General features: G+C 39.2%; 3 protein-coding genes across 5 annotated transcripts; 2 read left to right on the top strand and 1 right to left on the bottom strand.

The window, feature by feature from the left end:
• The first annotated feature begins 17 nt into the window (after positions 1-17).
• Positions 18-5665, top strand: LOC111253644 (uncharacterized). The gene is made up of 3 exons (XM_086974216.1): positions 18-1039; positions 2774-2938; positions 3889-5665. The coding sequence occupies exons 1-3, from the start codon at positions 1020-1022 to the stop codon at positions 4082-4084; spliced, it is 381 nt and encodes a 126-aa protein (XP_086830342.1). The 5' UTR covers positions 18-1019; the 3' UTR covers positions 4085-5665.
• Positions 5371-8088, bottom strand: Fib (rRNA 2'-O-methyltransferase fibrillarin). Its single transcript, XM_022813361.2, has 3 exons — positions 7881-8088; positions 6413-7042; positions 5371-6137 (listed from the first exon to the last, which is right to left on the bottom strand). Exons 1-3 carry the CDS (start codon positions 7906-7908, stop codon positions 5782-5784), a joined length of 1014 nt encoding a protein of 337 aa, XP_022669096.1. The 5' UTR covers positions 7909-8088; the 3' UTR covers positions 5371-5781.
• Positions 8089-8212: 124 nt separating this feature from the next.
• On the top strand, positions 8213-13173 carry LOC111253641 (ribitol 5-phosphate transferase FKRP). Of its 3 annotated transcripts, none has more exons than XM_086974215.1 (6): positions 8213-8372; positions 9262-9456; positions 9707-10162; positions 10772-11647; positions 12009-12174; positions 12462-13173. In XM_086974215.1, the coding sequence occupies exons 3-6, from the start codon at positions 10001-10003 to the stop codon at positions 12899-12901; spliced, it is 1644 nt and encodes a 547-aa protein (XP_086830341.1). In that variant the 5' UTR covers positions 8213-8372; positions 9262-9456; positions 9707-10000; the 3' UTR covers positions 12902-13173. The 3 variants fall into 3 exon arrangements, with proteins under 3 accessions (XP_086830341.1, XP_022669093.1, XP_022669090.1); XM_022813358.2 differs by having other exon boundaries at positions 9262-9556; XM_022813355.2 differs by lacking the exon at positions 8213-8372 and adding an exon at positions 8792-9006 and having other exon boundaries at positions 9262-9556.
• The last annotated feature ends 1 nt before the right edge of the window (position 13174 follows it).

The following is a 13174-nucleotide window of genomic DNA, read 5'->3' as shown; positions in this document are numbered from 1 at the left end:
CTATTTCATGATAGCAGATAAGTATGCGCTAATGCAGTCGAATGCAGTCTACAACGAAAACGAAAAGCTGAATTTATTATTCTTAGTGTCATCAGAGGTAATTTTATTTGTCACGTATCCTATATTTGATAATGTAGCGATTTGCTTCCTTTGGCTGTTGACAAGCCATGCAAAGAGCTGGTAATCTTATCGGACCCACTTCCACGATTCATGTCTAGGGATTGGCAATGGTCGTCGGACTCGACGTTGAACAAAGAAGCAAATACGCAAGTGCTCAGGCCGACGTCCCCATTTGTTTGCACTTCCTTCCACCGTATTCGTCAAATAGAATTTTCTACCACTATTCGACAATGTTGCTCTACCAGAATTGACACAACGATGTAGACCTTGCTGCAATCTGTTTTTCCTTGTTTTAGAATGGAGAACCAACAAAATATTCAGTTTGAAACTCAGGCTTCTCCGAGGCAAACAATAGGTTAACAAAAAATGTTCTGGTAAGCAACGTTGCCTTTGCTAAATGGACTGCCATGGACAAGCATTCTGGGAAACCGAGCATTTTTCGGTAATTCAGTTCGTACGAGCGTATCGAGTAATGCCAGTTTCACAGCTGATCGTGATTCTTGATCTTTATCTCTTACTTAGCCTTGAGTGGTGAACGATAACCGACAATTGATTGTATTTATGTCATTACGAACGGTTCTTCGGACTTTCGTTTCGGACTTCGGTCTTTCGGACTCTATCAGAGTATTAAGGAAAAACTTTGCTGGATTGTACATGCAGATGAAATTTTGTTCTAGCAACGATATACTCACCGATGCTTACGAACAAATGCGACATGCGGCATCCAATCGACCTGTCACTGAAACTGCAGCTCTTGCAGGTGAACTTACCCATCCGAGCAACATGATCTGACGCGAGCATTAAGATAAATTTTTTGTTCTTTTTCGTATAAACAAAAGTCAAGAATTGAGAAAATGATCAGCAGTGACCATCGTAAAGGTCATCTTCGTCAACCGTAAATGGACACTGAGGACAACAGGTATGAACAAGTGATTGCCACAAAACATAAGTACATGCTCTCTCTATGCATCCATTATTTACACATAATAAAACCGTACATATACATATGCTCATGTAGTGTTCATATGGTATTAACAACATTTCAAGCAGCAATTTGCAGATTAGGCTTCTGCATGAGATAGCCTAGTGCTGGGGGTTCTGCCCTGAAAAGCAAGGAAAATGCAGTAGTCAACAAAAACTAAAGAATTTGCCCGTAGCGTGGCGTCCGTCATATGCAATAATGCGTGACCTTGTGTAGATATGAATTTTATAAAGAAGTTCACACGAAAAATATTTGTACAGCGGCATCAATAAGATGTGACACAGGTCGAAACTGCTTGAACCCATCGATGAGTACAGTTATTATATCTATTATTTATTATTATTATATCTAATTATATCTAGAGGCTAAGCATAATATTGGCTTTACATCTAACGTTACATTTAAGTGAAATATTAGCAAATCTTCTAATCAGACGAACTTGTGTTCTTGACTACTATAACTCCTAATAAGCCTTAAATATTTATGTGCAAAACAAGATGCTAATTTGAGAGGAACTATTCCAGTCAAACATTACTATTTGAAAAGCGATTTGATCAAAAAGTTATCAAATCAAGAGGCAACAAGTCGCAGTTTTGCGAAAGGAACCAGCTTCCTACCAGATAGTTTACCATATAGTTACAACATATGTACAATATCAATGAAAAGCTATTGCGCAAAATGCTATATAATTCACAAAAATAATTATTTAAGTGAAAAATAATAATAATAATACGTTGAATTATTGCCATGGTTTTTTAAATAGTATGCTCCATAGCTAATTATTTCCGCAACGTAAAGAAACGCATAACGTTTCCAATGAACAAATGGCTTAGCCTTTGTTTAATGTAATCTGGTTTACTGAAACTCAAAAAATACGCGTATGAGTATACATCTTTGCAAACAAACCACGTGAACTTCTGTAGTAAATTATTATTGTCAACAAAACAGACTCGTGTTTATGTACACATAGACAAACAGGAATGTAAATCTTATATATTTTAACGCTATGCCTGCTACGTCATAACCTGCAAACGACTGAGTCTATTTAAAAATAAATTAACAAAGAATATTGTATTTACTCAAGGTTTGCCATATTATTTTTGTTGGTTGATTAACAACAATGAAGCAGCTTGCTAAGTGGAATTGTCTTGTAGTGAACTTTATTTATAAAATTCACACACATCATCATATACATCTTTCGATCAACCAACATGTGATCTGCGAGTGAGTCATACATAGTTAACCCTAACCTCTAGAGCACAATAGCTTTAAAAGGCTTTATCGTATTAGTATGTATGTCGACTACGTTGGTATCCAATATCCAGGTGAAGCACAGCTCGAAAAACTAGGGGAACTTCAATAAGGCGGACTAGTCTCCATTGAACTCATTCATGAATTCATGATTATTTTAATAATCAGTTTAGAATAATAGATTTGGAAATATATTTTTAAGTTTTGTCAATCTGAAACGTTAAATCTTATACACAGATGTGTCAAACCTCTAAACTACAAATATTTCGATCGAATGGAATGTCTAAATAATTATTTTTGATCTAAAGTTATTACCTTGAAAAATATATGCAAAACAAAATAAAAACGCAACGAATCTCCGAGTACAGCGAATGTTCTAACAGTCGAACTATTTACGTGTACGTCATCTTTTATTTTCAGTTTAACTGATCTTATAAAACGATTCAGAATTACTTTAATAAAAAATATTATCATCACCAAAGAAAGAAGTGGGGGTCTACGTGGTTACCTTGCGGATTGTATCTCACAGACGACACTGGAATCATCACCATTAAGATTCTCCTTCTCGTCTAATCCAAGAGAAACGTAAGTCGCGCAAACATTGGAAACTAGTATATGCTTTTCAACTTCAAAAAATTATTTCGCGTTGGATTCGCAATATGCCAGTAGACGGCACTTGATTTAAAATTCGTCCTTGAATGGCTGTATCCCATTCTACATGGTTGTGATTGTCTCCGGCAATCACTACACGATTTTATTACTTACAGAAATTTGGGGAATGATCGATCAAAAGAACAGCTGCAAATAGTGATACTGCTTCTAGAGTAAACTGGTAAACTTTTTTTTGCCAATTTGAAATTTGCCCAGAGGGTGTTGGAAATGGTGTTCTTAGGTTTCACGAACAATATGGAAGAACATGGTCTGACACCCAGTTCATCATCCACGATAACCCCTTTTTGCATCAAAGCTACGCCAACCAATGTAGCCGACATACGTCGTACAGATCAACCCCACACTGAAAAGGAAGCGTCAAATAGTAAAATATTTACCTCTGTTTACTATGACACAAGCGTAGATGTATTCGATTCATATAAGATGTCATAGGAGATACACTTGTAAGGTCTAAAGTCGCATATTTCTCATTATGCAGTACGACGAAAAGTGTGCTACGTATGTTAGAAATGAGCTGTTTGTATTAAGGCTTATGATCCGACAAACAATACTTTGATAAAATTATATTGAACGAACGTGTAAACACTAATAATGAAGGCCTCTATAAAACAAATCTTTTTCACCCAAGTGCACAGAAGTAACTATAACCACGCAATGCTGACCAACACTTATAAGACCGCTGCTAGGAAGTAGTTTTGGTAACAGCAACGTTAATTCAAAGCCACAAGAAATCGAACGGTGCATACCGTCATTTCAAGAAGAGACGCTCTGAATACAAATCGTTTCTTTATGTAGATCTAAAAGAATACATATAATGATAGCCTATACCATCTGTAATTGTAATAATACATAATTTCTGATAGGCGTTCGGTTGCTATAATGACGTCGTATAGGCGTATGGTGCGAGCCCCCAAGCATTCCGCTGTAGTTCCAATACCTGCATCATGCTTCAGTCATGGAGGTCATCTTCACGGTAAAACTGAGGCAAGCCATATCTACAAAAAGATGCGGAGTTTTCTACCTCGGAATGTTGATAACAAGACCAGCCAAAACAACTGAAATGCTTACGCCACGGAAATTTCTGAGACGAAGTCCACAAACACTATTTATTTGATTAACACGCGAATCTTAAAACAGAATACTTCCTCATTTTTACCCTGTTAATGTAATATTGTTGAATAAGTTTATTGAAACTAGATTTGATGGTCTGTTAGAGAAACAATTGGCCACATACCTAAGAGGTTTATATAAAATAGTTATTTTAGCTAGAATACACCCTGATCTGAAGGGTGGGGCTTAGTTTCTAATCTTTTCATTTGACGGTGCATAGAATAATCGAAAAATCAGTTTCCCTGTAGTCTTTGCTCTGTATTTCTAGAGTTCGCCGAAAGCTTAATTTTATTTCCAGGAACCGTTCTATTTATTAGGCTCAAAAACGTTGAAATGATAACAAATTCTGTCAAGCAGTGCGCAAATTAAACTGTTAAGGGCATGCTAAGTTTTAGTGATTAACAGTTTTATATTAGCTCGCGGAGATGAATGCTCAGTATGTCCAAAATACATTCTGCTAAGTTGATGGTTTTTTACGACAATTGGCAGTATAGCCTAATAGCGGTCAGCAGTTGGTCAAAAAGCTATGTTATTTCTTACAGTGTCGTGAAAGCCATCAAAATTTGTCATATAGCACAGAGCTGTTCGAGAGGTGAAATACGAAGTTTAGATCCATTATGTGCTGATTGTCTTTCCTTCCTGGGAGCATGGACTGTGAAAACACCGTGCTACATTATTTTAATTGTCGACTAACAGTTTGCGTCCATCTCAACAAATAGAGACCAAGGTTTCGTAAGAACTAGTTGAAATGAAGATACCAAACGTTCGTACAAACCGCTAAATCCTATTAGTATTATGGTGTTAACAAACCTAGAGTGAGTTAAGCTTTGCTGTATAGTTTGAAAAGATGGGAGTGAAAAATTACTTGTTCAATGAACTAGGATCGAACAATTGAGAACAGCGAACAGTTATAAGCAGTTGTTTTTATCCAATATTAATTCCTACGATCTGAGTACACCTTCGTGCGGCGATGTTTTTTCCGCCTGAAACTTGATTTACTTATACAGGCGACTAACAACAGCATCAATCTGAATCTGGTTTTTCAAGTACCCCATAAATTTAACATCTAAATCTGGTTTTTCAAGTACCCCATAAATTTAACGACAAGGATTTCTACCAACTAACAAAGCGCTATCAGACACATAATTTCGCTAACAGCTATGTGAATTCTTAATTTTCAGGTGAAATAAAAAAGTGGAAAACACTTCTTTTTAAACTAGAAAGAACTATTATCCTAGACGTAACGCCAAGAATTTATTCTTTCTGATAGCAAGCAGAGTCATTGAATCCTGCAGAGCTACACAAGTCAAAAGCTTGATGCCAACCAACCCACCACATGGCGAGTACGTTACAAATTGTAAGTTTGACATTGTACTTAGTCGTACGCTGAAAAGTATATCAAGTCGGCTAATATTTCAGTAAGACATCGGCTTACTGTTGATGTAAATCAAATTATTCATTGAAAAAATACAATCAAAATATGCTACATAGAAATATATATATTCCTATGATGTTAAATTTATATATAAATTTAACATCATAGAGTATGTATTAGATATTTCCTCCCCTCCCCTAAAGGAGTGTAATATACAAGGGAGTGCGCCAATACTTTTTGGCTAAATTGCTTCGTAAGTAACTATGTCCGCCTAACTTTTGCCTGCTGGCCGATATACGCCAACGACCACCGCATGATCCCGCTCATACGGTTCAAGGGTAATCTGTTCCTGAGGCTTGAATTTCTCCGATTTCAACTTTTCAACTTCGCCGGCAAACACTGCTTCCGGTTCGGCTGTGGAGTCGATACAGTTCGCCTTGATTGAGATCACAAAGTGTCCACCGTTTTTTAGGAAGTTATGCGCATTAATGGCAACAATACGAGCCTGGTCCGGCTGGGCAACGTCAGCGAAGATACAGTCAACCATGCCGACAAGCATCCTGTATTTGTGTGGGTGGCGGGCATCCTCAATAATGGGTATAACGTTGGTACGCTTTTGAGCCACACCTATAATAAGAGAATTTTGATTAAAATGTTTTGATTTTTTTTTAAACTACTGGTACAAATTTAATATTTCGTTTGTCTTTAGGCTAAGCGTGCCCAAAAACTCACTAATCTATGGATTTTTCAGTTAAAAACAACAAGCTGAATTAAACAGTCGATTATAAAATCGTTGAAAAATATGCAAGACAGTTTGCATAATACAATTGAAAAATAAAAAATAAAACGTACTGTATAAGAAAGTAAAAAATACAAGTTATGATTTAGTAATCTCAACTCACCTATTAGATCACGTCCTGAACGGTGTGAGAACTCGACGGCATAAACGAGACCTTCAGACCCTACAACATCAGCAACATGCGATACTGTCGTACCTGAGGCAGCTCCCAGATACAGAACCTTCGATCCTGGCGGCATGTGGATTTGGTCAACGCCACCCAAAATCGCGGCAGCCAGCTTAGAACGAAAAGGATTCCACACGCGATACTCGACTTTCTCATCGCCATCTTCGACCGAAATGCGTTTCTCGTTGTAGACCGATTCACCTGGCACAAGATTCTTCGTAACAAGTACATCTTCTTTACCGCGACCAATAAATACACCGGGGTGGCGATGAGGCTCGATGATGACTTTTTTGCCCCCCTTGAAACCTCCTGCTCCTCCTCCACGACCTCCACGGCCTCCACCACGACCGCCTCCACCGCGACCTCCTCCACCTCTTCCGCCCCGGAAGCCACTATTTTTAAAACCCCCACGATCTCCGCCACCCCCACCACGACCTCCTCTGAAGCCTCCGCGGTCGCCGCCACCACGACCTCCACGAAAGCCTCCACGGCTACCGCCGCGATCACCACCACCTCGACCGCCACCTCGACCGCCACGGAAACCGCCTCCGCCCCCACCGAAACCTCCTGGAAGTGTGTGACGAACATCGTATAACGAACTTCAGTGCTAGAAGTAGGCTTAATTGAATGAAAAAGATCAAAAAACGTAGCTGTAATGCGTAGTGTGCAAGTAGGTAACAGATCTTAAATCTTTTGTTAAATAAAGAAACATGGAATGGTTATACATGAGCAATAAATGAAAAGCGGTATTTCAAGATACTTAGTACGACACAAACGAAAAAGTCCATTAATGTCTCGGTCGTTCATCTGTTCAACAGATAAACGCCTGACACGCTTCAGTTGTCGACTTTTTTTATGATTACGTCTCAAAAATGCATGAAGGACTGTTTTAATGTTCTTCTGACGAGATACGGCCAAATAAAATACACATAATCCGCGTAATTTGAATGTGTTCTTCTGATAATGACATATAGCAATTGTATAGAAAAACCGTTGTGCAAATAATGTCAAGTAACAATAAACATTCAACAATGGGACGACTATGTACAGTAGTTCTTTTCGTTTCCTTTTAGCAAGCGAATCCAATAAGCTGAACTAGTAATCTTAAAGCGAATTTAAGTAGAAACCTACAATTCGATTGCAGGCTTAACTGGCTCCAACAAGGATACATTTGAACATTCAAAATGGTATTTGTACATGTGTGAAACAAAAACGATAAAGTAGTTTAATTCTACAGATTAACGTCAACCGTGTCATAGCTCTAGACAAACATACACAAAACCAGCATAAACACTCTGCTCGCGTCTCATGTGCCTCGGCATCCCGCTATTCTGAGCTGATAAAAACATGTTGTCTTTTGAAAAACGTTGCCAGTCTCTGGAAGAACGAACGCACGCTCACTTACCTTTTCCGCCGCGTCCTGGAAATCCCATATTTGCTAACTCTGATCCGAGTCTATAAATAGTCAGACACTGAAGATGTATGTGTTAAACTAACCCTAAAAAGATAAATCTTTTTTGAAATCCTTGGCTTTTCACAGAAACTCTTGTGTACAAGGCGAGCACCGCGCAGAAATAGAACAGCTCCCACGTGCTCACAACAAATAAAAACCACTCACAGTTCCGTTCACTGTGCTGCCGCCTGCCGCGAGGAGCGCGCCAAAATTTGACCTTTTATCAAGAACAACAACCATTAGCCCGTAGGGTTCGCTTATATGTGCCTCGCCAGATATTAGTGATAACATCATACATTATACGTTATTTTTGTTGTACAAATTATGGACGTTGCATTAGACTATTACAAGCGAATCCGGCGGATCTTGGTATCGAATAATTTTAAGTACGTGCCACTAGCAGACGAAATTTGGTTGGTAAATATCCAAATCTTCTGGGAACTTGTAAGTATAAGACAGTTAATTTAAATTAACTTTACTCAACTATACAAGCCCTAAGGCCGCATCCGCTTGAAGAAACTGAGATCATTAAGAATTAACTGACAGTTTCATGTAACATAACTAAAATATAGCAACAACAAAATCAGTATCGACAACAAAATACTGCGAGCAATGCCCAATAATTCTCAGTAATTCTAGTGGAATACTTCGTGGTTTTCTATGTAACGTATATAGGGTGGAAATGAGTTGCAAATTTATCTGTGTAATAAGTCAGTGAATTCATTACGTAGTTTCTGTGCTGAGTTGATAAACTTCGCAGCATCCTATGATTATCATTCAGAGGATATCAAACAGGCCGGTGCTGACCGAGATTAGGCGTAATTCAGTCAGTTGGATGTGTACGCAAGTTATTTTCTCCAGGAAAAATAAATTCAGAAAAAAGATATCTTTTAGTATCGAAAATCAACGCTCAGTGGCCAAGTGGTTGTTGCACAGAAGTCGCAGTGCTGCAGAAAATTCATCGAAAATAAATGAGACGTTACGACAAGGAGGCCTTAAGTGAAAGCACAGTACATGTATGGTGCATATATTCTTAGAAAGGAGATTGGTGTGTTGAAGACCAAAGAGGTGTTCCCTGGTAAATATTTGTATATCTAGAAGCTGCCAGAGCGCTGAGACAAATGTGCGGAAAACAAAAAAGGGTACCTCCAACTCATATAAAGGAAATCGTCATCCTAGTCACACTTCTTCAAAATTTATTCAGTTTTAAAGTCCGCCATCTTCGCTTATGGTAGCCTAATAGGTTGGCATTATTTTTCGTATTTATATAAAAGGGAGAGGATGAATAATGGAACTTGATTACTAACCTCTTTTTGGCTTCGGTTGGTTTCAGTCGACGGCTCCTACTTCGACTGATGATCTATGCTGAAAAGTCGCGCACATAAAAGAGATTCGGCAGAACAAAACAAACTGTATCTCATTCACTAAAATCCCAAATGGTGATCGCCTCCCAACTAACCAGCCGGTGTTAAACGGTCATAACATGCGGTCGGTAAACATGCGGTCATCATTGGATCGGCTAACATCTGTACGCAGTGGACTATCTCATCTCATGGACAATGCGAAGGACTAAACCTTTTCGAGGCATCGCGCGGAGTATCTAGTTGCTTAATGCTCCATATAGAAAAGTAGGAAAATTGTTGTATCAGTTAGCTGCAACGCGCAATCATAGGGCAGACTAGAGTACATACTTCATACACTATAAAGGCAAGGTATTGTAGATAATTCATATATATATATATATACATTATTAATGTGTATTAATAATTAAATTGCAGTGAAACCCAACGTGTAGCGCTGCTACGGGTAAACGATCTGAGATGCGAGCAGTTGAAATGGGATACTATCACGATAATAGTGGTGAGAAGTTTGCAATCAGAAACAATGATTCTTCATTGAATCGTATCGATCACTCAAGATTTCTCAACAACATGCCTTGGGCGGTGAACGTCCAAAGACTTTGCGAGAGTGGCTGGCATAGCAGAACGCTTCGAAGATAACTAAAACAACTTCAAATGCCAGTCAGCAGTTCCATGAACTGATTTGCGTCCATTTTTAGTGCATCGACCGCAATGGAATTTGGCCGGCTTTTGGCAAAACTGGCGCTCGGGCATCAACGGTCGGCATGGCGCACTTTGCTTATCCTTGTCATATCAGTGAACTTTATAGCTATCCTTATCATGTGGTTTTCACTTGATCGTCGCTGTCAGTCCCTCTCTAATTTGCCAATCGAGGTAAGTTCAATGCAACCTGGAATGGTCGTACGCGCCTGGTAAAAAAAATTACTCAGGTTCTTTATTATTATATGCATTAGTAAAGCGCGTATGACATTCCATGGCAAAATATATAAAATTTCTTTGAATCCGTTGCCATTTTTTGTAAATATGACATATAATGCAATGCAGTATATGTCATATATACCTAATTTTTCCCTTCAAATTAAAGTAAGATCAAGGATAATGAGATAGGTATCCCAGAGAAAGGTTAGTTTGATTACCCTTTTAAAGGGTAGCGGTTTTTTATGACATACATATATATATATATATATGCTTGTCATGTCTCGTTATGTGTTGAACGACTGTGCTCTCTTTTCTAATAAAACTGGAATGGTATACATACTTATTTTAGATTTCTTCAATTTAAAACACGATGTGCTATTAGTCGTTACAAACATGTTTAAATTGCAACTCAATTAATTTACTTCGAAACCTCGGTTTGTCGTTAATTTTGGTTAAGTAGATACTCGTACCAAATATCCGAACAAAAAAATCTATTCGCTATAATTACCTAGATGATGACTAGAATTGATTCTAATTATTTTTGTTTATTTTCTTATCATAAAGAAATTGCAGGTAGTCGCGCAGCCAATGAAAATCGATAAAATGGCGTTGTTTCAGCGAGCTTTCGACCTCCCGAATCAAATGGTGACCGTCATCTTTCGAGAGTTTGAGCCATACAACCACGACCTCGAAGAGACGGCACTTTCTTTTCATTCAATATTCTCTCGTATGAAAATGCTGATCGTCTCCGACAGTGTGCTCTATCCGCCTGTTCGCAATTTACCCCTAATGGCGGAAACCATTCGCCTGGAAAAATATCTCACGGACCTACCCAATGCAACAGTGTCAGTGCGCGTGAAAACCGACTACGTCCTTTTGGTACCTGATAACGTGCGTTTGACCCAGCCCGCCGTGTTAACCGAATTAGTCAAGTTACTCATCAGTCAACCTGATCGTATGGCCGCAGTTTCCGTGGGCGGGGCCTTCCTTGTAGATTGCCTAAGCCTGCAGGTAGACTCGCGCCAATGGACACTGAAGTATCAAAACCGGGAAAAATCTGCCAACTCATGGACGTTGTGTGATGCAATTTCCGGTGAGCACGTATTGCTCATGTCCACTGCACTTTTGTTCTCTCTTCCGTTTCCCCTGGAACGACCGCTCTTTGACTCGATCTATGTGCAGACAGCACAGCGCGGTATACAAGTCCTGCTGATTGGAGATTTGCAAATCACCAAGCCAGTCTTTCGGTTGTTTCAGACAAAGCATTTAATCGACAAGCGTGACCAGTACCAAGAGTATAGAAAGAGGGCGCTCTATGATAAGCTTGGCATTAAGAAAGTGCAAAGAAACGGGTCGCACGTAGAGTGGTACGGGTGTAGTAAAAATACGCAAAGATGCTTTGGCACGATTCATGGAGACACACCTGAATATTTGTTCAAAGTAAGAAAATCATGTAACGATCTATTTATACGAAGTGTAACAATGAGGGGAGAGGAGACCTATAGGTAAATTTACTCGTTAAAGGTTATCGGTTATTATTTGTATAATTAAAAATGTGTTCGACTTTTATCGTTGATATTTGGTTTTTTAATCTCGTTTCCACTTTCGTTCTACGTAATTTCTTCGCTAGATGACCGTTGGTGTGGAAAAACAGTACTGCTAGTCTCAAATGGCAGAATCAGTATGCCTTCAATCGAATGCAGTTGTTACACTGATAGGCATTTAGACAATGTCAACTGGGCTGTCACGATGCAAGATGTTCCCTTTTCATACTAACCTCACGGACGCTTTTTATTCAAAGGGCAGATGGACCCCACCGTGTTGTCTAGACAACTTGCGCATCACCGCTCGTCACGTGTTCTCGGTGCTGGAGGCGGCCAATGTTCGCTATTGGCTTGAAGGGGGATCGTTGTTGGGAGCTGCTAGAAACGGAGATATCATCCCCTGGGACTATGACGTAGATATCGGTATGAATTAATTTTGTGACTTACAATCATGTTTTCAAACTGGGAGATATCACGGTACTCTATATTTTGTTAGGAGAAATTGGGACTAGCAGTATATAGTCTCCTACAGCAATGGCTAGACATCGGCCTATTGTAAGATTGTAAACTGTGTAGCATTTCCATATCTTTTTATTTTTGAGTGCGAGGAAACCTTTGAATTAGCGCTTTTGTGCACCATAGATTAAATAGTGTGATGCACACATATACACAACTAACCTATAAATTTGCGACGTACGTGACTCTTGTAGGAATCTATGAAGAGGACATAGTCAAATGCAGCTGGCTTGCTAACGTCGTTGAGATATTTAAAAAGTCGAACCCGAAAATGGCCGGACGGAGGTCAGGACTGCGTGACCCCCAGGGATTCGTATGGGAGCACTCAGTGTCATCGGAAGGTACTTTCCTACGGGTGCAATACTCGGAAACTAATCGTGTACACGTTGACATATTCCCGTTTCGCTCAAACGATGGCGTAATGACCAAGGATACGTGGTTTAAAAATCACCCACAGGACCGGGAATTTCCGGAAGCATTCCTCAAGCCTCTAACAAGAATAAAGTTTGCGGGGACGTACGCTTCAGCCCCTAATAATGTGACACGGTTCCTTGAGTTTAAATTCGGCAAGGGTGTTCTGGAAAATCCTCAGTACCCTAATCCAGATTTGTTGGTGTTAAAAACCAAATCCTGATACGAATTTTGAAATAGCCATTCAAATGTGAAAATGGTAACGACTTTGTATATACATTTGAAGTGTTTTACAGCCGACTGTTTTGGAACAGGTACTGTTCTCTATTCTTCAAGGCATCGGACTTCGGAAGTGAATTTGTGCTCGTAGCGAGACTTTGTACAATATTGTGTAGCGATACTAAATAAGTAGGACCGATTATATCACCGAGTATGTCTCAGTTTAACGAGGTTCCGTGCAAACATGCTAAATAAACAAGACTGGGTAAGATGAAAT

Source organism: Varroa destructor, unplaced genomic scaffold (genome assembly GCF_002443255.2).
Source record: "Varroa destructor unplaced genomic scaffold, Vdes_3.0 BEIS01000007.1, whole genome shotgun sequence".
NCBI lineage: Eukaryota > Metazoa > Arthropoda > Arachnida > Mesostigmata > Varroidae > Varroa > Varroa destructor.
This window is presented reverse-complemented; position numbering and strand designations above follow the sequence as displayed.